The sequence below is a fragment of the Nilaparvata lugens genome, chromosome 2 (genome assembly GCF_014356525.2).
Source record: "Nilaparvata lugens isolate BPH chromosome 2, ASM1435652v1, whole genome shotgun sequence".
NCBI classification, from domain to species: Eukaryota; Metazoa; Arthropoda; class Insecta; order Hemiptera; family Delphacidae; genus Nilaparvata; species Nilaparvata lugens.
Genome location: NC_052505.1, coordinates 70,623,841 through 70,647,272, shown reverse-complemented (window position 1 = coordinate 70,647,272; position 23,432 = coordinate 70,623,841). Strand labels below are relative to the sequence as shown.

General features: G+C 34.6%; 1 protein-coding gene across 1 annotated transcript in view; it reads left to right on the top strand.

The window, feature by feature from the left end:
• Positions 1-1,532: 1,532 nt before the first annotated feature.
• LOC111043316 (Fanconi anemia group I protein) overlaps positions 1,533-23,432 on the top strand; it is a 43,228-nt gene continuing 21,328 nt past the window's right edge. The window contains exons 1-14 of the mRNA XM_039421599.1: positions 1,533-1,744; positions 4,310-4,420; positions 5,502-5,677; positions 6,653-6,820; positions 7,505-7,746; positions 9,548-9,753; positions 10,873-11,009; positions 11,580-11,800; positions 12,476-12,677; positions 13,431-13,563; positions 14,959-15,088; positions 15,873-16,033; positions 16,791-16,970; positions 22,743-22,937. Coding sequence (XP_039277533.1) covers positions 1,634-1,744; positions 4,310-4,420; positions 5,502-5,677; positions 6,653-6,820; positions 7,505-7,746; positions 9,548-9,753; positions 10,873-11,009; positions 11,580-11,800; positions 12,476-12,677; positions 13,431-13,563; positions 14,959-15,088; positions 15,873-16,033; positions 16,791-16,970; positions 22,743-22,937 — 2,373 coding nt within the window. The 5' untranslated portion in view covers positions 1,533-1,633. The remainder of the gene's footprint in view (positions 1,745-4,309; positions 4,421-5,501; positions 5,678-6,652; positions 6,821-7,504; positions 7,747-9,547; positions 9,754-10,872; positions 11,010-11,579; positions 11,801-12,475; positions 12,678-13,430; positions 13,564-14,958; positions 15,089-15,872; positions 16,034-16,790; positions 16,971-22,742; positions 22,938-23,432) is intronic.

Genomic DNA, 23,432 nt, shown 5'->3' with positions numbered 1-23,432 from the left:
TACGTCAAAAGGTAGAGTATTCCATCAATAACTTATCCTGAGAGTTACAATATTATAAGTACAACAGTTTCCAACATGAAGGGTTCCCATAGGCTAAGTTATATGACTCACTCTGTATTTCTTTATTATTAAATAATACGTTTTCATAATATTTATAATCGATTAACATATTATTCTAGAAGTTCAATATTGGGCCTATTATGTATTACTCATTAGCTACTTCTTCATAGCATACAAACGATTTGTCAAGAGTGCAGAGCTAAAACAGGACCAGTGAACTCTATACTAACTCTAGTTTATACTAACTCTATACTAACTCTACTCTAGTTTAGAGTTCACTGAACAGGACAGAGCTTTCTGCATTTAATGACAGTTGAGGATAGAAAACCAAAGTTAATATTTGGGGGGCGCGACATTCGAGACCGACGACAGCCGAGGCCTACGACCGAAGAAGACTGTAAAACAGTCCTCTACTGTCGGGAGTGTACGAAAATTGAAGAGTCCTCTACTGTCGCCTAACGCAGGCGACATTTGAGGCCTCTTTTTCAGGAGTCCTCTCCCGTCGTGGGTCTCGACTGTCGGGGCTGTACAAAAATTGGAGAGGCCTCAACTTTCGCCTAACGCAGGCGACATTTGAGGCCTTTTTTTCAGGAGTCCTCTACCGTCGCTGGCCTCGAATGTTGCTGGTCTCGACTGTCGGGCCTGTACAAAAATTGGAGACTCGCTTACAGCAGACGACAGTTGAGGACACATCATATATATTATTCAATTGCTGGTAAATCCATACAAATTGAATGATAATATTCTTTTGGTGCTGTCTACCATTCTGGAGAGCCTAGCGCAGGCGACAGTTTAGGCCTCTTTTTCAGGAGTCCTATACGGTCGCTGGTCTCGACTGTCGGGTGTGTACAGAAATTATAGAGAGGCCTCAACTGTCGCCTAACGCAGGCGACATTTGAGGCCTCTTTTTCAGGAGTCCTCTACCGTCGCACGTCTCGACCGTCGGGGCTGTACAAAAATTAGAGTGGCCTCAAATGTCGCCTGCGTTAGGCGACATTTGAGGCCTCTTTTTCAGGAGTCCTCTACCGTCGCTGGCCTCGAATGTCGCCGGTCTCTACCGTCGCTGGTCTCGACTGTCGCAGGACTCTTCTGTCGTTTGCCTCGTTTGACTCGACCCAATATTTGCTTATTCCAACTATAAAGTGAATTTGACACTTTTATTCCGTTATTGTATCACAGAATACATTATATAAAAAATAGAAGTTCTCTCTGATTGTGTTTAGCTTCGCAGAGACATTCATTTCGGTAAACTTCCTGAACGTAGAATTTACTTTTAAAACGCAATGGTTTACAAAACGCGCATAAAAAAACTTCAAAAATCACCTTTTCTAAAAAAATATCCATGCAATTCAGTTTTCTCATATCCTTGCATTATCTTTATTCTATATAATTTTCATATAATATCTGTGTGTCAATTTTGATTTTTGCCGAAAAGAATAAAAGTAAATTTTTATTTAGAAGGCATTGCGCTTTTTGCCAATTTTCGCGGGTTTTGTATGAGTGTCTTTGTTTTGGTTTTTCTCGAGGAAGTTTTTGAATTAATGCCAAAGAAGTTTAATTTAATTTAATAACCATGTCTGAAGATGTGTTGAAGACTCTTCTGAGTTATGGAAGAAAGTCGAGTAGTAAAAGCGACTCCAAAGAATCTCTTCACAGCTTTGTTGGAAACCTGAATTTGTCTGATGTAAGTTTCAGGTTATGTTTTTATCTATTGAATGATGAAAAATCGATTTTAAATTACCTACAGTCTAGTTCTTAATAATCAACTATGAAAAATTATTTCCCTTTGTAAATTGTTTATAACATAGGTCAACTATTAAACGCATTTGAAATAGGCTAATATTAGACTACAATTATCCAATTTAAACTCATTAACCACTATCGCTCCAATCGATATATTTATCCATATAGTTTGTATATTACACAACTATTAAAGTAATAGTTTTATTACTATTAAAGTTAATTAAATCGTCATTTTAACTAGCTTGCCCGGCAAACTTTGTACTGCCAAAAAGTCAATGTATCTCATTTCACACAACTTTATTTTGTGAATCATGAAATTTACCTGACAATCAATATTTTTATTTACATCTCAATACGGAGTACCGACTTCCTATGTGCTTAGTCATGCAGCAGTTATTATTTCAAAAACATATTCTTTTCAATCAATTGGTAGTACCTAATATCTATCAGTAAAGTGTTGAATTAAAAAATAGGTTGAACCAGTGTTTTAAAGATGAATTTAATGCATTCATAGTTGTTGATTGTCAATAGATGGTCCAGGAAATATGCGATATACAATGAATCACACAGAATTCCATATTCTTTCCATCTTCCATTTTAGGATAAGTATAAATAAGCTAAGCTAAATTAAAAAAATTGTAAATTATTTTGTCAATCTTCAGTAATTAATGAATGCAATATGAACAACTCTCTTTCATGAGGTGAATCATTTTTTTCCAACATTTTCTTGTTTCTCAATGATAAGGAAATGATAATAAATTATTTGTATAGGTCTTCTAAGGAAGCATTATTTGTTTTTTAGTAAAAATGGACTAAATTTTAGAAAAGTGAAACCATAACCATATTTCGGACATTTAAAATGTTATCTAAATTTGGGAGATAAATAGTACAAGGAGTATCCTTAGTTTTTCTCTCTCAATCAGTGCTACTTTGTAAAAATTATAAATAAATGAAATACATTATTTACAGCTGGTTCCAATCATCTAAACTTCAACTTGAAACTACCGTATTAATACTAGTACACAATTTATCTGTTTATTACAGCTGGTAAATTTAGATTCTAAATCATAGGTAATAATTATTATCACAACATTATCATGAATCATGATCTTCCCGTTCTTCGGTAGCCGCTCGGCCGACAATTTCGAAAACATAGGTTTGTAAAATGGATTGATAAATAATTGTTATTAGCCCCCCCCCCCCCTATTAAAATTTCTGGTCAGAAACCATCTCCAATATTCACACTACATATTCCCGATGTTTCATGCCGCTCTGTCAAGTAGTTTTTAAGGGAAGAAACAAAAACAGACATTCATTTTTATTTATGTAGATGAATTTCAACATCATCATTCGAAAAATTTCAACACAGAAAAATCTTTAGTGCTGAAGGAAAATGTTTGGTTTTTATAGGAAATTCTTTATAGGCCTATAGAAATACGTAAAAACAATCTTGTCACGTGTCGAACTATAAAGGTAGGCTCACACAGATCGTCACCGGACGGACGACACGGATCGGACGATTAGATTTGATGCATTGTTTTGAATTGGAGTGCGCATACCTATCCGCATCGTACGCATCGTAGATCGGAAATGCCGTCAGGAATCCCGAGAGGAGCATTGAAACCGACGGCTCCGTTCGGATTTAATGACTCAATGGCTCAATCGCACGGCGATAAGTGGTGTTCTGTTTGTTGTCTGAGACATTCAAAAGCTCAAAAAACATTACTTGCGACATGCGGAAGTTGCTAAAAAATTTACTTCTCCAATTTAATCAGGAAATAGATGATTAAATTCTCCGTATTCTATCCTTTTCTGATTAATTCTATGGATCCACATTTTTCGTTTTCTCTTCCTACGTCGCTGTACCTCTTCTTCATCTTTGGCTAACAAACAAGTAACAATTATTACTTCTTCTCAGCTGCTGCTATCCATCACTTATATACTGTAATATTTGTTTATTAAATTCCTAATTCGCACACGACTCAACATACGTCGCAATAAACTAAAATTCCAATGCTCCGATGAGGACTAGTGTGCGCAGCATCTAAAAAAAGTACGATCCGTCCGATGCGTGCCGTCCGTTCGATGACGATCTGTGTGCGCCTACCTTGAGCAGGCAGCTCGACACACGCCGTTCGTGACGCGTCGTCTCAAAGTAATAGCTCTTTTATGCCGCATCCACATCTGGGCCCAATAAAGGCAATGATGATCAGCACCAGTGTATGGATGGGTTGTTTGGTTGCCAGCGCTGTTCTAGATGTGGATTAGGCACTACCAGGCTGGGCCAGCGACTTGGCCAACATGTGGACTAGGCATAGTCTAATCCCGCTTTAATAAATTTCAAATTATTACTTAGCCTATTACAGTAGCCTTAGTCTACTGTAGGTTGGCGTGTAGAATCTCGCTTTTTAGAGGTGAAAGTTACCGCATTTAATTTTTCTGCTGATACCACTCCTGCATCTTCTGTGAATTTGATCTAATCTTGGAATATTTATTTTTTTTTCAGATGACAGAATTGGTCACAAAAAGAATCTCAGTTCCAGATGGTGTTCAAGCGTTGAAATATCTTATACAAGGTCTGGGATTTGACAACAAGCTTCATATAAAGAGATTAAAGGTATACTGTAGTTTGAATGCATTGACGAACTTTTTAATGTAGTACCGTATCTAATTTTATACCTATTGTCTATCTAAAAATTTTCTATTTTTCAAAGATAATAATAATACTAAAGTGTCTCTGTTCATGGCGTGGATATAATAATGGCGTGAATTATATAATAATAATTATTATTTTATTCCATTTTGGAAGCTGCTTGACCACGCAACCCTTGTGTTCCAACCACCAAGGGAGAGTGACATGCTAATACATAACTACTCCACACAACCATGTGGTAAGCAGTTATGCCATGTCCGTCATCCACAAATCATTTGAGTAGACGGAGAGAGCCCAAACTGACCGCTTTCTGCATCTGCCCTAATAGTGAAATGGCACTAATACAGACTTATATTTATAGACCTTGACAGGAACAGTAAAATACAGCTATAATAAGAATGGCATCAGCTGATGAAAAATGAATTACGCTTGTACGTTGCGAATAAGTCTGTAAGCACCGTTATAGACACTGAAACATGGCAGCTTCAATTGAGTCTTCCGCCAAGTGCGAAATGCGTGACTTTATTTTTTTTAGAAGATATCGCTTGATATAGGGCGTTTATTTTTCAAATTTCAAAGTTACCTCAAGCCGATAGTCCTAGTAGTTATTTTTTGAGAAGGTATGTGACGCTGGTAGTCTCTCATACTGTGCCGTTCTTACTCTCTCACCCGGCTCAAACAGTAATAATAGACAGTTGTCGAAAGTAATCGGCTTGAAATTTAGAACATAAACGACCTATGCCATGGGATATCTTCTTATGCTATCTTTTCTTTATGATGACACCTACCGAAGAATGAGTGAAGTTCACGGAGAAGACTTCATGAGTGTTGTGCCTGATTGCCAATGCAAAATTAGATGTTATGTACTTGTACAGAGTTAACTATTGGTACTGTCACATTATTTAATATCCGATAATTTCACCATTAAACATTCAGTGATGTAAATACTGTATAATAAACAATTACTGAAACTTTGTTCTAGTTTTCCACATCTCATATTTTAAGCTCTTCTAATGTTTGATATTTTAATTCTGATACTCTATAGCTGTGTGAAGCTGTTTTAAGAGCAGCCCAGGAACGTGAACTGCCTGGTAGAGTACTGCTTGACCTTGTTTTGCCAATCGCTCTGGAAGCCGAAAAGTTTTCAACACCGCATTTAGTGAGGCTGTGTGAATTATGTGTTGATTTCATCCCATCCAGCAAAAACTCATCCCAAACTTGGTGAGTAACATGAACGTTAGGCTACTAATTTTAGAAATTGATCATAATATTCAACACTCAACAAGTCTGAACTTCATTGTGAGTACTAGACAAATAAGGCTTGGCTACTATCGAAATAATTATTGTTGCGAGATTTGATAGCACTTGACTTATTAAAATGAATTGGTAGGTTAATCAGTCAATAACTCTTGAAAACATATTGAAGACTTGGAATAATTAGTGCTGAAATAATTTGAATAAGTTGTAACACAAATAAATCAAATCATCGTTTATTGTCATAAAACATACAATATGTTGAGGGGCAATCGTCATTATTAATATTAAAACATGAAAATACGAGTTGAAGAACTCAACTATAACAGATAAAACTTATACTATACACTACAATCCACACATAACTAACTAAAACAACAATGGATCCATGAGCAATCACTACAGCACAGCTGCACCACAACACAATAATTATACTAACAACAACAATAATAATAATAATAATAATAACAATGGTATTTTACAGCAGAAGCTATTGTAAAACAGGTGATACCTAAATGTATGTGAGTTTTTCTGTGACAAATCAAATGATCTTAGGTTGACTTTATGTTGTTTTTCTAAACTCTCAATAAACCCCCTTCACTACATTCATAACACTGTCACTTGTACATAGAGTCTTACGAAAGCCGTATTGGTCTTTTGACAATATATCATTGTTTTCAAAGTGTGTAGCTAGCTGTTTGTGGAGAAGCATTTCAAATATTTTAGACAATATCTCCATAGTACAAATGGGCCTATAATTTTCAATTTTTGACCTGTCACCTTTCTTATGTATGGGATTTGTTATGTATGGGAATACGATTTCAGTGTTGAACTTTCTAGAATTAAGAGGTTGTGAAATGTTCTGTTTTTGTTTGTAGTGTATTGAACCACTCACTTATACTCTGTTCTGCCTGAATTTGTTCAATTTTGTTTGTTTCACAGCTGGAAAGACCTCTTGCCGAAGCTCATGAATGTAATCGAGACTCGGAAAGATGTGGATCACGGAGGTACTGAAATGTCTGGCACTGAGTTCAAAAACCGTATTGTACAAACTATTTGTGTCTTGAGTTGGGAACCGCCTATTGTCACATCTCTGACTGGCATGTTCATGTAAGTATAATCATCTAGTTTCTCTTTGAAAGAAGACGTACTGAACATCAATTATTTCAGTATTGAAAGTGATTGGAACTTGTATTTCAATTATTGATCCTCAATCAATACCTAATTCTGAACCGCACTTCCAAGCCTTATTAAATTTGTTTGCTCAAAATTATTGTACTATGGTGAAATATTGTAGTTTGAATAAGTTCAGATCCATCATACATAGCGGATAGTTCTCTCTCTGAACTACATAGGTAATCTAAAAGTTGAGATCTACTAGTGTAGTATTATTTCGTGATAATTATAATATTAAAATCACATTATTAAACTATTCCATTCGAATTAATTGTATTAATTTTCTCATTTATTTGTTTCTGTATTGAAATTTTTATATTAAAAATGTATATTGATACTCGCTGTCAGAACTCAAACTTCGGTTTTGCGTGCAGCGCCCAATGTTAAGTTAATCGTCTTTATGTAAGAAAATATTATTATTATTTTGCTTAACTTAGTATGAATGATGTATTATTATCTTTATTGTAAGTAGGGTATTATTTTTGTTATTGTGACGGAATAAAATTTGATTTGAATTAACTGGTGAATTGAAGCATAAATATTTACCAACCAAACATTTCAGTTTTAATGTTAAACTGTGTACACTATTGTGAAGATTTCTGTAATTCTATTTGACAGTGAACTGAGACTTGCCGTGGACAGATTGGGAGAAGTGGTCAATAAGCTCTGCAAACTGATCGATGATCTGCCAGTAGAGGAAATCCCTCCATTTGTTCATCAACTCCTAGATCTGTGCAAAGAACATCATGCAAATAATGTATTCCTTGCACTGAGACGATACTTTGATGAGTACATTTATAAGCTGGATACAGATCACCAACTTCCCAACTCTTTGGATGCTGAATCTGAAGACATGATAGGTATGTACTGAGAAGTAACATTCTCAAATTCATGCATATAGTGTGATAATATAGTGTGAACATAATTATATTTATGTAATATACCGTCAATGTTGATATATTTTAAAAATATTATATGACTGTTCTATATTTTGTAAAAATAATTTCATATTCAATATACAGATAATGTTAATATGTTTTAACAATATTACTGTTCTGCATTTTACAAGAAAAACATATAATAATGCAAAAGTATTTTTAAAGAGGAGAAAGTGAGTGTAGTTTTGAATTGTTATTTCTTAGATATCATTTTGACGATACATGTATTGCAGTTTCTTCCAATTAGCCTACATGTTTCATAATATTTTTTCCAATACTGCGATATTGAAATGCACATATCTATTCAAGCTCTTATATAAATTATCCTAGTTGCAACTTGCTTACAAGGTTAAAACAATCGACATTTTTAATTTTTTTGAGCAGTTGTTGATGGAAAAGTGTTTTCTATTTTTCTGCCCATCAATTGAGCCTAAATTATCGATAGTCAAGAGGATGTTTGTGTTAAATTCACATTTAAATCCTGTTACCTTACATAAACATGTAACAGCTGTGCCTAGTTGAAAGTTGTGTGTATATTTTTGGCTTCAAAATTTTCTGAAATAACTTAATTTATTCAAAGTGCGGTGATATTAAGTGCAAAATTTGACTATAATTTGGTATTTTAATCATTCTAAATTCAAAATTTCTAGCTAATATTTATTCTTAGACAGAACTTTGAACTTTAAATTTCCTCAGTAAAAACATAACCTATTTTTCGGACATTATTTATCAAAATTTGGGAACAGAATAGTTTTGGGCTATGCCTGTTGTTCTATCCCGATCATATTCATATGATTTGTAATTATATCAATGAATAAATAAATAAATAAATAAATTGAATATAAACCTTATATATTGAATATAACTGTAATCGAACAACAAATATTAATTTAATACTTGTACTATTTTAAGTATAATATTATCAACATAAGTGAATGAATGAAATAATAATATTGAGGGTGATGCTCACATAAGGCTTGTGCGTGGGTAATGAGTGAGAGGGATGATGATGATGAGAGATGACGACTACTTTTTAGGTAGTCGGGACGACGACTTATCGTCTCCTCCGAAATACGGGGTAGTCGTATCTATGTGATTGTGCTGTGGTTAAAAACTTTTGCCCCGGTCAAGATTCGAACTCGGGTTCTCTTGATTATTAGGCCGGCGCGCTATCACTAACTCCTACGAGCCACCCAACTCCATGACTCCATTTTATAATGATTTGTTGCTTTAATAATTATAATATATTATTGAACAATATTTGAAATCAATAGAATTTCCTCACGGGCGAATAGTTTTTCGGTAGTAGCTTTTATCAAAATGGTTTCCTTCTAGCTGTTCTTCGTGTTGTCAAAATTTGCAGTAGCAGAAGACTTCGGGGCAGTTAAAAGAAGTTAATTTGTAACTTTGTTGAATAATTATTGATAATTTATCTCACTATCTTGATGGAAATGTGCGTCTTTTTACTTCACAATCATTTACTATATATTAGAGTATTCTCAATCATCTTTGGATTTCAGGTCCCTCATCTTCTGAGACGATTAGATAATTGCTTCTGTTTTTTTGTGGCGCATTTATGAACCTATTGCACTCAATCAATTTGAATTCACATTATTTTCTTTTGCAATTAACTGTATTAGACCTTGGTTCATCAACCTATGAGTGTGCATAATATGCACTAAACAGCTTATATTCTAAATTGCATTTGTTATATTTTTGGCAGCCGAATGTCGGGAGAAGAGTGGCATAAATGAGTGTGAAAGCAACGTGCTGTACCACATTGAAGAAGCGGCAGTGGTTGGTCACTCCTGCGTCAATCAGCTGTTGAGATTTGCCAAAGCATCGAGCAATTGTCCCGAGCTCATGATCGACCCATTCCTTCTAGCTGTATTCCTGTCTATCGCTTCCATTTCGACTTATGAAACACAGGTAAATAATAAAATGGTGTCAAATGTCATCAATTCTAAAAATACAGATTCATATTATATATTAGAAACCAAATTTATGAAGATTAAAGGTCGTATTTAATAGGCTACCAGTAGGCCACCAGTAGATACAATAGCGATTTCTATTGTCTAATAGAAAATAGCGACAGTAGATACGAAATTAAAGCTCGTATTATAGTTGGCCACCAGTGGGTCGCTAGAGAGCTAAGCAAGTTGAGACACCAGGATTGGTGAGCGGGCTGGTGACCCGAGTGAGACACCAGCCTGCGCCAAAATCTGGTGGCCGGCCGCTAGAATCTGGCGACCTTAGTGTAATGAGCGCATTATGACTGATACCCCGCAACTCTCTTGGACACTTATCAACTTATTGGTGTCTAAATCCTGGGAATGTGTTTACTATATACATTATCTTTAGTATTTATACAAGTTACCATGGAAAGAACCATGTGTACGAAATATACACTAATCATATGAAAAAAATAAACCAGCTTGGCTCAGGTCTGATTTCAGAGTTCTTCGAGTCGCACCTGATCTGTTTGTATTTTTTTCTTTTAGTCATGACTCAACAACTGTCAGGGTTGTATAGCAGAAAATTCCAATTCCACCCTTGAAAACTCATTAATCAATTAATCTTCATTTTCAGATTTTATTTAATTTTCGGACCGAAAAAACCTTTATTGACTGGGCTATAACTCCACCCTTGAAAACTCATTCATCAATTAATCTTTATTTTCATTTTGTCAATTTATCCTACTTGAACGAGCTTAAAGTAAAATTTGAAATGAGTGGAAAATGCAGGTTACTAGTGCTTTCTCTCAAAATAGGGACGGGATTTTTATCATGCTGATTTTTCGCTGACCTTCTTTTGAATCTCAAATTATCTTAATTTCTATGGAGTTTTTCAGAATAAATATTCTAGTCAACCTACTCGATTACTTCTGTATAATTTATTTACATTCTGCACAATCTTAAATGAATAAATTCAATAGATTGTGCAATCTGATATTTCTATAAGATACTTCTCACATGTTGTTGATAATTTCCAATTTAAAAAAATAATTACTATACAATGTATAGCAGAACGGTATTATCGATTTTCTAGGTGATCTCTCTACTTAAAAATGCTTTTATAAGAAAACTGAATGAAGATGAAAAGAAGACTGAATCTGCTTGGCTGAGAACGATGATGCCTAAACATTGTGACTTGGAAAAAGTGATCTCTCGACTGGTCGGTAGCAGGTAATACTTTCCTTCATCATCTCTGTAATTATATTTTTGAAATTTCGTATAGCAATCATGTAATAAATTATCGCAATCACTCATGTAAATAAATTATCGAGTTTCTATGAGAATTGATAATGCAAGTCCCATAGATTGAGACAAGCGCCGTGCAAGCCATGAATGCAAAAAGCTCAGAGTTTTTGTTTTAGCTACTGTCATGATATATTGTCAAAATTATATTTATTCATTTATTAATTTATTGTATAAAACACTATAATCATGATACAATTATGACATTGGAGGAAAAACTAGGCTGAGCCTGTACTATTTCTTTCCAAAAATTAAGATGTCCAAAAGTTAAGATACAATGTTGAATCTTTTATGAAATAAAAGAAACTAAGTCAAGTTAATCACCAAGTTATTTATTTATAATAGAATATAACATAAACTCCAATAACTGGTTCTGGTCCTGAGTGGAACTATGAAAACTCGAAAAATAAATTACTTATCATTTATCATCTAACCAAAATTACTAATCATCTAACCATTACTAATCATCTTAACTGAAATTTGTTTATCGTATTTCAGCGCCTGCAGCCGTGACAAAGTCTTGAAAGGAATGATCAATTTCAGTTTCTCGCTAATGTCTTCCAAGAAGAGTCCTGTACTCCAGAATCCAGAACCACTGTGGAAGCTGGGGCACATCATGATCGTGATGCTTGTAAAACGACAGAGACATGTCACTTCCACCGTCTTGCAGCAACTCACCACTTCCATTTGCTACGGTCAAAGTGAATACCACCTAACTGGTAAGTTCAATCATTCGAAACTAATCAATTTCTCATTACAGTATGACCGTCATTATGGCACGTAATCTATAAGTAAATACTGTACAACAACAGTGTCAAGAAATTTGGTATCTGTACTCCAGAGAAATTCCTTTGCCAGAATTACCAGCTAAATTTATATAGATCTATGAACAAAAATTTGTAGTATGCAGCTTGATTAACATTAGAATGAAAATAACCATAGTAGGATAGGCATAATAAGTAGGATATACATAATAAACAGGCTAATATAACTCCTTAAGAATATTAAAAATATAAATAAACATAGTAGGATAGATATAATAAGTTGTATGAAAACAACAAGTAGGGTAAAAATAATAAGCAGGATAAAATAACTCTTCAAGAATACTTATTTCTCATTAGAATTGATTTAAGTCTCCAGCGTTAATGTCCTTCCATCAGCTGGCTCAGATCTTTGTTTATAAGTAGACTTGAGATGCGCGTGGACACTAGCGTCAGGTGATCAATTTTCATAACGGCAAGGAAAGTTGTGTGAGTGCGCCACACCAGATTTTTGTTGTTTTATGTATTCTGTATGAAAGTCCCTCAATTACATAGTTGTATACAGATCAATTCTAAATAATATTATGCTGTTATTTTTTACAAATGATTAATATTCCTGTTTCTATTTGACAGATTGTTTGTACAGAATATGTGAGATCGGAACGTTTGTGGTGCTTGAAAATCAGTCGGTTCTAGTGAATTTCTTCGACTTTCTCAATCAGTTGCCTGGCGAGACAGCGGAGAGTGTGGTGTCAGCAATAATCCCTGTCGTACGCATCTCCACTAAACTGAGGGACAACCTCATCCTTGTTCTACGCAAAGCGTTGTTTTCAAAGTAAGCAGACCGTTTTTTGGATAACCATCTGTTTTATACAATACTGTAGCAGATAGCAGTTATGGAATGTCAGTAGCAGTCATGACTGATTGTCAAGTGGTTTGCTAGCGAGAGAGTAGTCCTAGCACGACTAACTGTTCACTGCCTGTGAGGGATGTGCTTTGAAGCTCTTGCACTTATACTTGGTTTCCCTGATTGGGGGCTGTATTCCTTCATATGAGCTGCACCCAACTCCAAATCTCAATCATATTACCACAAATAAATCCATAGCTAATAAAACGACTTTTACATTTTTCAAAAACACTTAATTATTATCAATTTATAGTAACTGTTTCAGAGAACAAATATGGAGTAACAACAGACATTAGTTTCTTGATCCAACAATAAATAATAGCCTACATCATTATCAATTTATAGTAATTGTTTGAAAGAACAAATATGGTGTAACAAAGATCAGTTACTCGATCTAACAATAAATGAGTCTTTCTGACAATACACGGTCTTTTTATCCATATGTTATGGATATCTTCAAAATATCAGAAGATCGGAAGAGAATAACAGGCTGAGTCCAAAACTGTCTCTCCAAAATTTTCATAGGTAAAAGTTTCCAAAATATTAGGTTAAGTATAATTTAAATGATATAAATATTATTATGAATTATTCATTCAATCATTATTCGATATTTTGATCATTATATAAAATTTACTTTTTTTAAATCCGTATACTTTTCTACTGTTGTTCGTTTCATTTCAGAGAGATAGAGAGTAGGAAAATGGCAGTGAATGGGTTTCTAAAACTATTGAAATACCTCAAAATAAAATCGCTGTCTGCCTTGAGCCAAGGTAGTAGCTTTTCCATGTTCAATACTCCAAGTCTATTCAGTCAGGTAAGCGGTTGTAGGTATATATTTTAGAATAAGGCCTTACTTTATAAACCGTGACAAAATACCCTTGATAAATTTGGAATAATCTTTTGGCAATCGTATATGCATCAACATATTAAAAATTCACAGTACCGTACTTCAGAAAGCGTCCGTATAGAGAGCGATCTGCGACCCATGGGTTTTTATAACTATATCTAGATCGCATAATATCTTAAATATAGATATAGAAACCAATAGGATCGCAGATAGCTCTCTGTGTGGCAGCATCCTTATAGAAAACGAACACAATAAGAATGCAATATTGATGAAAAATATGGTATCTGGGAATTACTTGCAATTACGTTGATAACTGCTTCTCTAAAATGATAATAAATTGTCTCAAATTCAGATTGCAATTTTTTCATTGATTTGGTGTACATTATCTCGTTTTATTTTCTTTGAAAAACTTAGTTGTACTTCTGGGTAGTTGAGCTGACATTACAAGGTACGATGGGACTGTTCGATTTTGTTGTGCTTCATGTATGGTTGTATACCTTCAATCAACATAATCGAGAAACAGCTTGATTTAAGACGCCATTTATTCATAGACAATAGATACAATGCAGGTAAAAACAACAGGCATTCGCCCAAAACTGCTTTAAACCTTAATTTGGAATACACAATCTAGAGGTTATTTAGAGCATAATCATAATGGGCGCCGATCACCTGAAATTATTTCTGCACTCATGATAATAAATGAAACTTCGCCTTCCAGTTTTGCCACAAGAATCATTTATTGGATGCTAATTCTACTGTTCGAGTAGACTGCCAACATTACTCTTATATCAGCAATATCGATATCAAGATATTATACTTTATATACAAGATGTATATGTAGATGAGGATGTACTATCGGATTATACACACATTTTTATTTTTAAAACATCATAAAAATAAACTGACATGTTTCATTTTACGGTACTAACACGATCGTCTTAGATGTGTTTTTAAAAATCACATCTTTTCATAGGCCCTATACAATTGAATCTTTTGGTTTAAAAACAGATGTTGTCAATGCCACTTTATTTTTGTTTTACAAAAGGACCATGATTTCGGGGCTACACCTACTAAAAGCACCAGTCTAGCTGAGGATGGGGCAGGTGTAGTCCCGAAATCATGGTCCTTTTGTAAAAAAAAAAATAAAGTGGCATTGACAACATCTGTGTCTCATTTTTCATTATTGAGAAATACCACTTCAAAAACAATCAATTTGTTCCATTAGATCTAGTAAGTGTCCTAGATACTGCGCATTATAGCCTACAATTATTGCTCATTCCATTTCGTTTTATTGTGAATAAATGAAGTCAAAAAGTTGAATAATAGTGCTGTGACAAAAATGTCATTTTTGTTGATTTGCAGCTTTGCACTGAAGTTCACTGCTCACAACCTGTTAACAGCAACTCGAACGAAGTTATTTGCTTGGAATTAGTTGGAGTCCTGAAACGATGCTTGATGCTTCAGTGCCCGGTGAAGATGGTGCTGTATGATGGTGAGGATATCTATCATTTGATAAAATCTTATCAGTTCGTTTCCCCTCTACTACTTTTTCCAATAATATTTTCATCCATACTTTGAGTTTCATAGATGAAACGAAACGTATTATCTCACTAGTGTCAGTGTTTTAAAATCGCATCTCATCAATTTCAGAGCCTGACATGACAAAGACTGTTTTTAAGCAGCCGGGACCGATGTCTCACCGTGTCCATCCAAAACACTGGGGTGGCCCGAGAAAAATATCTTGGCCGGGCCAGGAATCGGATCTGGAGAATCTGAATTATTTCTTTCGGAAACGTACATTAGCTTATTAGTACTGAAAAATCATATCCTAAAATTATGACTTCCTTATCACAAAACATAACAAAAATGTACTAATTTCTTACTTGATATTCAAAATGGAAGTCAATCTTGGTTATTTTATTAGATTTATCAATATTCCAATTTATTTTTATTATTGTTATATTAATTTTCATATTGCACTCCCTTAAGCCCTGGTTTCCTACTGAATTTCTGTTCTACTGAGAAAAAATGGATAACATTGGCTCTTATAGGAATGTTCACATATCAGCAGAGCAGAAATAAATAGGAAAGCAGGGCTCTATGGACCTTCAAATACCAAGGAACCTATTTTTATGTTGGACCTCTTCTTGAATGTTTCTCAGTAAACTTCGTTCGATAAAATGTAATCCTGTTTTGTATAACTCAACATCCGTGAAACATAATATATATATGGTATCTCCTGACTCTCTATGTGAAATAACCACAACTGTTTCCAGGACTGGATGGAATGATCAAGATGAATCCCGAAGTGGCACCCAACATTATGGAGATTCTGCTGAAGCATCTCTGTAATTTCTATGTCACTGATCAAGGTCTTCTTTCTCCTTTCGATTTCAACAAAACGGTGGCCATTCAGGGAGCTGAGGCAGTCGTACAGGTACACACCATAGTCAGGTCTACTTTATAATGGCATTGGTGTTGCTATCCTCGTCTTTCATTCGACAAAGCAGATAGCGCAATCCTTTTCTACCTCTGCAATGTTGCCAGATCGTCTTTAACAATGTAGAAATATAATACATTTATATTTAATCTCAATTAAGGAAATTTAATATATTGAACCATTATAAAATATATTTTCTTGAAGAATAAAATATAATTGATTATTTTCAAGAAGAATGAACCGTTGAAATTCCATCAGATATACTGGTTTTAGCTATATTCCATAGTAGGCAGAGAATTGGCAACGCTGTTCTCCTAACTTTCACTGCAATTATTATAAGGTAGAACTCACTAGAGTGTATTGTTTATACCAATAACTGAGCTGAATGTGAAACTTTAATCTTGAATTATAAAGTATTTTTTCCTTAATATCAGAATGGCAATCATAATATACTTCTTAGAAATGAACAATCACTCCTTCATCTGTAATAATATTTTGACTAGAACTTATCTATCTTATTAACTGGTCTGAGTTTGTTAATTGACTAAAAGAAGATACTGAGAAGTCTTCTACTAACTTGACTTACTTGATTCGTATTTAGTAACTAAGCTTGCTCTGGAATACATCTTAGAAATTCTAATTGAGGTTTCAATGTTAAATTGAAAAAATGTTAAATTTCAATCTTACATTCTACTAGTATCATTGTAGTACTAGTGGCATCATCATTGACTGACAAGTAATTGGCTTTCTCTAGGAACCTCTGGGATATCTGCTGTTGGCAACTCAGGAAATTCTGGTTCGCGTCCAGCAAAATAAGTCTGAAGATAATGATGAGGATGATGAAGATTTTTGTCCCAGCTTCAATAAGTTGAGTGAGCTGCTCAATTCAGCCTCTCAACGTCTTTCACGGTGCGATCTCAATCACTTTGAATTGGTGAGTAAATCAAAATAATTGGTCACAATCACATTGAATTATCTGTAACATTGAATACATAGAATAACTAGCACTCTTAATGAAGGTGCGGTAGAAAGGATGAACGGTTTTCAAAAAAGTAATTGTCGTTACCTGTGTATAAAAACAGTTATTTACAGAACAATATTCACATTATCTTACAATTTTAGAAAATTAATGTTTGAAAACAATATCTGACAGGTGACGACCGTTTTCAGGGATCCACTTTACAAGCCGCTCTCGGAAGTTGGTTTGTACTCTTTCTAACATTGCCCTGCCAATTTGTTCGACTTCCTCACGAATTGCTTCCTTTAGTTCTTGAAGTGTACGTGGTTTATGCTGGTAAACACGTGACTTCAGGAAACCCCACAAGAAGTAGTCGCACATGAACAGGTCTGGAGAACGAGGAGGCCAATCAATGCCACCAAACCGAGAAATGATGCGACCACGAAAAACAGCCCGAATTGCTTCCATTGAATTTCTTGCTGTGTGAGCAGTCGCCCCGTCCTGCTGAAACCATACTTGCCGGATAGGAATATGTTTCCTTCTTAATTCAGGTAGAAAGAATTCAGTGAACATCTGTCTAGAACGTTCTGAGGTTACATTTACAGTGGTCCCGTTGTCGTCTTCAAAATTAAAAAGTATGGACCGATAACAACTGTACTGCTCACAGCACACGAAACTGTCACCTTGGGACTATGTAATGTTCTCTCATGCATTCATTTTGGATTTTCATCTGACCAATAACGATAGTTCTGCTGATTAACGGTACCATTCAAATGAAAATGTGCTTCATCTGTCGTAAACAAAATGATGTTTTCATTTTGGTCAAGTATGGCCTCCATTTCTCGAGCAAAATTCAGCCGCTCTACATAATCGCCAGGATTCAATTGTTGAACCATGGCCATGATGTAGGGATAAAATCCTAGATCTTTATGTAAAATACGCCTTAAGGTAGGCGCACACAGATCGTCATCGGAAGGACGGCACGCATCGGACGATTAGATTTTATGCATTGTTTTCAATTGGAGTGCGCATACCTATACGATGCGGATAGGTATGCACACTCCAATTGAAAACAATGCATCAAATCTACTCGTCCGATGCGTGCCGTCCTTCCGATGACGATCTGTGTGCGCCTACCTTTACTGACCGATCACTGATGTTCAGTTCAGAAGAATGTCTCCTAGCAGATCGATTAGGACTACGGAGTATGGCTTGCCGAACTCTTTCCACATTTTGTGGAGTGCGTACAGTGCGATAAGCCCCTGGTGGTCGTTTATTCATTACTGTTCCTACTGAACGAAATGATTTTACCCAACGTAAAATGGTGTTACGAGTGGGTACATTGTCATTTCTCGCAAGATTGAAATGACGACGAAACTCGCGCTGAACTGTAATGATACTCTCATTATTACGTACAAACTGTCGTAAGTAAACACACGATGTTGCACATTCCACGAATCCATGATGCCGACTAAACAATGTCTAGAAAGAATGGTATGATCTACCGAACACATGTTCACTTCAGCTGGCCCAATCCGACTACCCAGATCAGAATATTATCTGTTCTAAAAACATCCATCCTTCTTGCCGCACCCAGTATTATCTTATTTCCGACACGACTAGTGTCCGATTCAAGTGTTCACTTGAGAATGGTATGAAACTAGACCACCCAAAACCAGACGTTCTATCTGGATATTTCCATTTGCGGATCATGATATTTTATTATATTGTAGTGCTTTTAGAATAGTATGTTTTCAAGTATTGTATAGTGTATGTCATTTGTTGTATATTGTAACGAAGGTAATGCTTTTGAAGACCTGAGAAGCGGCTACAATAAATATATTCTATTCTAGTTGTGTCGGAAATAAAATATAATATAAGGGTGTTATTGATTCTTTGTATTCAAACTTTCAAGTAGCCCTATCAAAACACTTGAACTCTGTAACATTATTTGATCATATGCAATGACAGGGTGGCCACCTTCCGGGAAAACCTTGAATTCCTCATGATTTTACCAACAGGGAAAAATATCGTGTTCCTCTGGTGCAATCATAAGGTTTTTATGGTCTTAGGATGTAACTGAAGACTGTTGACCCAGTAGATTTCACATTAATTTTTGGTTTCAATCGATTTGTTGGCTTATTATGAGTATAAAACAGTGAAAAAAATTGGTGCTCGCTTATTGTTTATTTTGAAATGATCATATTTTTAGTCATTATATAAATTAATTACATTTCAAAATTGAGTATTTTGATGGCTTTATTCTCTTCGGAATGAGACTTTCGTCAAGGTTTGAAGATTCACCAACAGCTGGAATCGGCTATGTATACATACATATATATGGCTTCATTAGTAGAAGTATGACTCAGAATACATTATAAATGTTGAAATTTATCGATAACTTTGACACTGTAGTCTATTTTTGTAAGGAATTTTTCGTTTTTTCAACTACTCACTGTGTGTTGAAAATGGACCCTGTACGAAAGCACTCCACATACATGAGGAGTTGAAAGAACGTACTAATTCCTCACAAAAATAGACTGAAGTGTCATGACTTATATTATTAAAATTAATATTATTATCTGTCTCACAATAAAATTTTCACTCTGAATTAAGTCAGGTAACGTATGTAGGCTACTATAATAGTGTATAGCGGCAAATTTGAAGCCGGTTTGCCGGCATTTTCACAACAAAATATTGCTCTGAAAATAGTTAAATCATAGAGAAAACATTCGAAGATTCAATCTTGAGAGGGCCTAATGTTTTCTCTATATGGTTTAATATTGAAGAAAAATTATCTAAAAGTTTTAATAATGAATTACCGAAAAATTACTAGGTATTTTTCAGTCAAGGCTGAGTTTCACCAGTAGGCTTACCTTAAACTTCAGATCTCTGCTGTATTTTCTTATTATTATTGTTGATTGTATTGCATTAAGAAGTGGAATTCGATAATAAAAAAGAAACAATTATTACTCTACCTCACTTTTAAATATTGATACAATTATTGTACTTTGATTTCAAATTCGATTCTTCACTTTTAAATACTTGCGATTCGTACCTTTCTGACAATGTATAATGCAGCAAACATTATATTGTTGAGGCTATAGAGATATCATCGTATTCTATTGTTTGATATCAAAAACACAATAATAAATATCAAATTATGAAACAGTAATTTATAAAATATATTATAGACATAATACCGCGATTCACGATACATAATTATATAGATTATTACAGTCGTTATGAGATTATCTCTCTATGATTTTTGTGAGATCGGACACGATCAGCTGTTATTCAAGGTCATTTTACAGCCCTAGGGCCGTAAAGTTTTACCGGCCTGGTTGGAAAACAATCACTTTCGGCCTCCATATGACGCACGTAAACCAGCTCATTAGACTACATCGAAGTGTGGCGAAAACACTTTTACTTTGTAACATTATTTGTATTGTTGTCGATCATATGCAATGAAAGGGTGCCACCTTCCGGGAAAACCGGGAGAACCTTGAATTCCTCATGATTTTACTAACCGGGAAAAATACCGTGTAACAGTTCCCCTGGTGCAATCATAAGGGTGTAACTGAAGACTGATGGCCCAGTAGATTTCACATTAATTTCTTGTTTCAATCGATTTGTTGGCTTATTATAAGTATAAAATAGTGAAAAAATTGGTGTTCGCTTATTGTTTATTTTAAAATTATCATTATCATTTAATTATCATTTTAATTATTATTATTGTCTATTTTTTATATTCTTAGTCATGATATAAATCAATCACATTTCAAAATTAAGTATTTTGATGTTTTTATTCTCTTCGGAATGAGACTTTCGTCAAGGTTTGAAGAGTCACCAATGGCTTCATTAGTAAAAGTATGACTCCGAATACATCAATTATAAATGTTGAAATTTATCGATAACTTTGACACTGTAGTCTATTTTTGTAAGGAATTTTTCGTTTTTTCAACTACTCACTGTGTGTTGAAAATGGACCCTGTACGAAAGCACTCCACATACATGAGGAGTTGAAAGAACGTACTAATTCCTCACAAAAATAGACTGAAGTGTCAAAAATTATCAATATATTTGGAAATTAAAATACGCTATTGCAATCCGTCATGGAAGATCAAACTGAAAATTTCTATAATAAATTCTTTACGATTGTATCTTGTTCCTCAATTACCGCGAAAATTTGAAATTCTACTCTGGAAAACCGGAAATTACTCATGAATTTTTCATTTTAAAATGGTTGGCCACCTTTATGAATTTTGGCAATACGAGAGAGATTCTCAAATTGTTCAAAAGAATCTAAAAATGTTGACATTCAAAAATATTGATGACAAAATAAAAAATCTGGTGTGGTACACTCACACAACTTTCCTTGCTCATATTTGAAACTAAGATCAGACTTCTGTATATGTGTATATATAATTGTTTTCAAAGTACTTTTTCATTGTGTAAATTGTGAAATTCGATGATTTTTTTAGTCGTCATTTATTTAAAGTCGTCGAAACAGCTGTTCTACAGATGAAATATCTCGACTATGTGTTCTTTTTATGAACTGCACTACCTACCTACCTCATGCACGAGAAGGAGGTTACTAAGTCCATTTCCCAAGGATGGGGTGGACCCCTCATTTGGTTCCCAGAAAGGAGACTCATGCCAGTTGTTAGAGCTGATAAATAACTATCCAGGGTATGAATTTGAAAAAAATCGGTCAAGTTATTTTTGAGAAAATCGTGAAAAACATGGTTTCTTAGTAATTATTTACTACGCCATTTTTCTCAAGAATATTACGGAGATCCTGCAATTTTCCCAGGAAAAAAACTCATGTTATTTGATAGGGCTTATGAATAGCTATCCATGGTATAAATTTGAAGAAAATCGTTGGAACCGTTTTCGAGAAAACCGTGAAAACATGGTTTTTTAGTCATTATCCGCCATTTTTCTCAAGAATATTACGGAGCTCATGGAATTTCCTCAGAAATGAGACTCATGCCAGTTGATAGGGCTTATGAATAGCTATCCATGGTATAAATTTGAAGAAAATCGTTGCAGCCGTTTTCGAGAAAACCGTGAAAAACATGGTTTTTTAGTCATTATCTGCCATTTTTCTCAAGAATATTACGGAGCTACTGAAATTTTCCCTGGAATGAGACTTATGCCAGTTGATAGGGCTTATGAATAGCTATCAATGATATGAATTTGAAAAAAATCGTTAGAGCCATTTTCGAGAAAAACGTGAAAAACATGGTTTTTTAGTAATTATCCGCCATTTTTCCCGCCATCTTGAATTGAATTTTATTGAATTTCTTATTGTCGGGTCCTCATGGTATAAGGACCTTAAGTTGAAAATTTCAAGTCGATCGGTTAATTAGGAATGGAGTTATCGTGTTCACAGACATACACACACACACATACACACACACACATACACACACACAGACCAATACCCAAAAGTCATGTTTTTGGACTCAGGGGACCTTGAAACGTATAGAAAACTTGAAATTGGGGTACCTTAATTTTTTTTGGAAAGCAATACTTTCCTTACCTATGGTAGTAGGGCAAGGAAAGTAAAAATGTTGACAAAAAATACTCCTCACTGCTAACTACAACTTTTTTAAAATCCATTCCAAATTTCATTCAGACCCTATGCTTTGGTAATCGTCATTCTATAATAGATCGTCTCCATCAATTGATTGTTATTGTTTTCTTTGATGAAATCACTTTCAATTATTTTCTTTGTTGAAGGATGAAGAAACAAATCTGCTGGATATTCTACCTGAATGCCTTCAACGGCAACAAGTCCTCATACAAATTCTTGCCACATACGAATCCATGATGGCTTTCATAGTCAATTCTTGGACTGTGGAATGCACCAATCAGCAAGCTCAAATTCTGCATAGTTTGTTCAAAGGATTCAGCCTTCTGTATGATTACATCAAGGTAAGTTCCACCGGTAGTTGCTTGTTCAGTTGCTTATTAATAGATATTTCATCACTTTCTTCATCACTGATGTGACCTGAAACCCCAATGCTTTCTACTAATATTTATGGATTGTATTCAATTCATATCGAACGTTGCCAATGAGAAATAAAGGTTCATCATATCACGTTGTGATAAAAAGCTTAGCTTATCAGCTCTGACAGAAGGTGGTAGTCGATGCTTGTCACACGAACAGTGCTTTCAATCAATTTTTCTTCTTCATTCTACGACACTTGATAAACTATTTCCAATCCTACATTGATACTAGCTCTAGAGACAATGAAATGCAAAGAAAGTCTTTGAAGATAGATAGGTACTATTTATTGGTATTAATTTCTAAAGATAATACACTGGATTGAATAAACGTTATCATAATTAGTATTGAGACGTCTCACATTCACATACTTCTGAGTCACATTGATCCTTTAGACTTCCTTACTTGAATAAAACATTCTT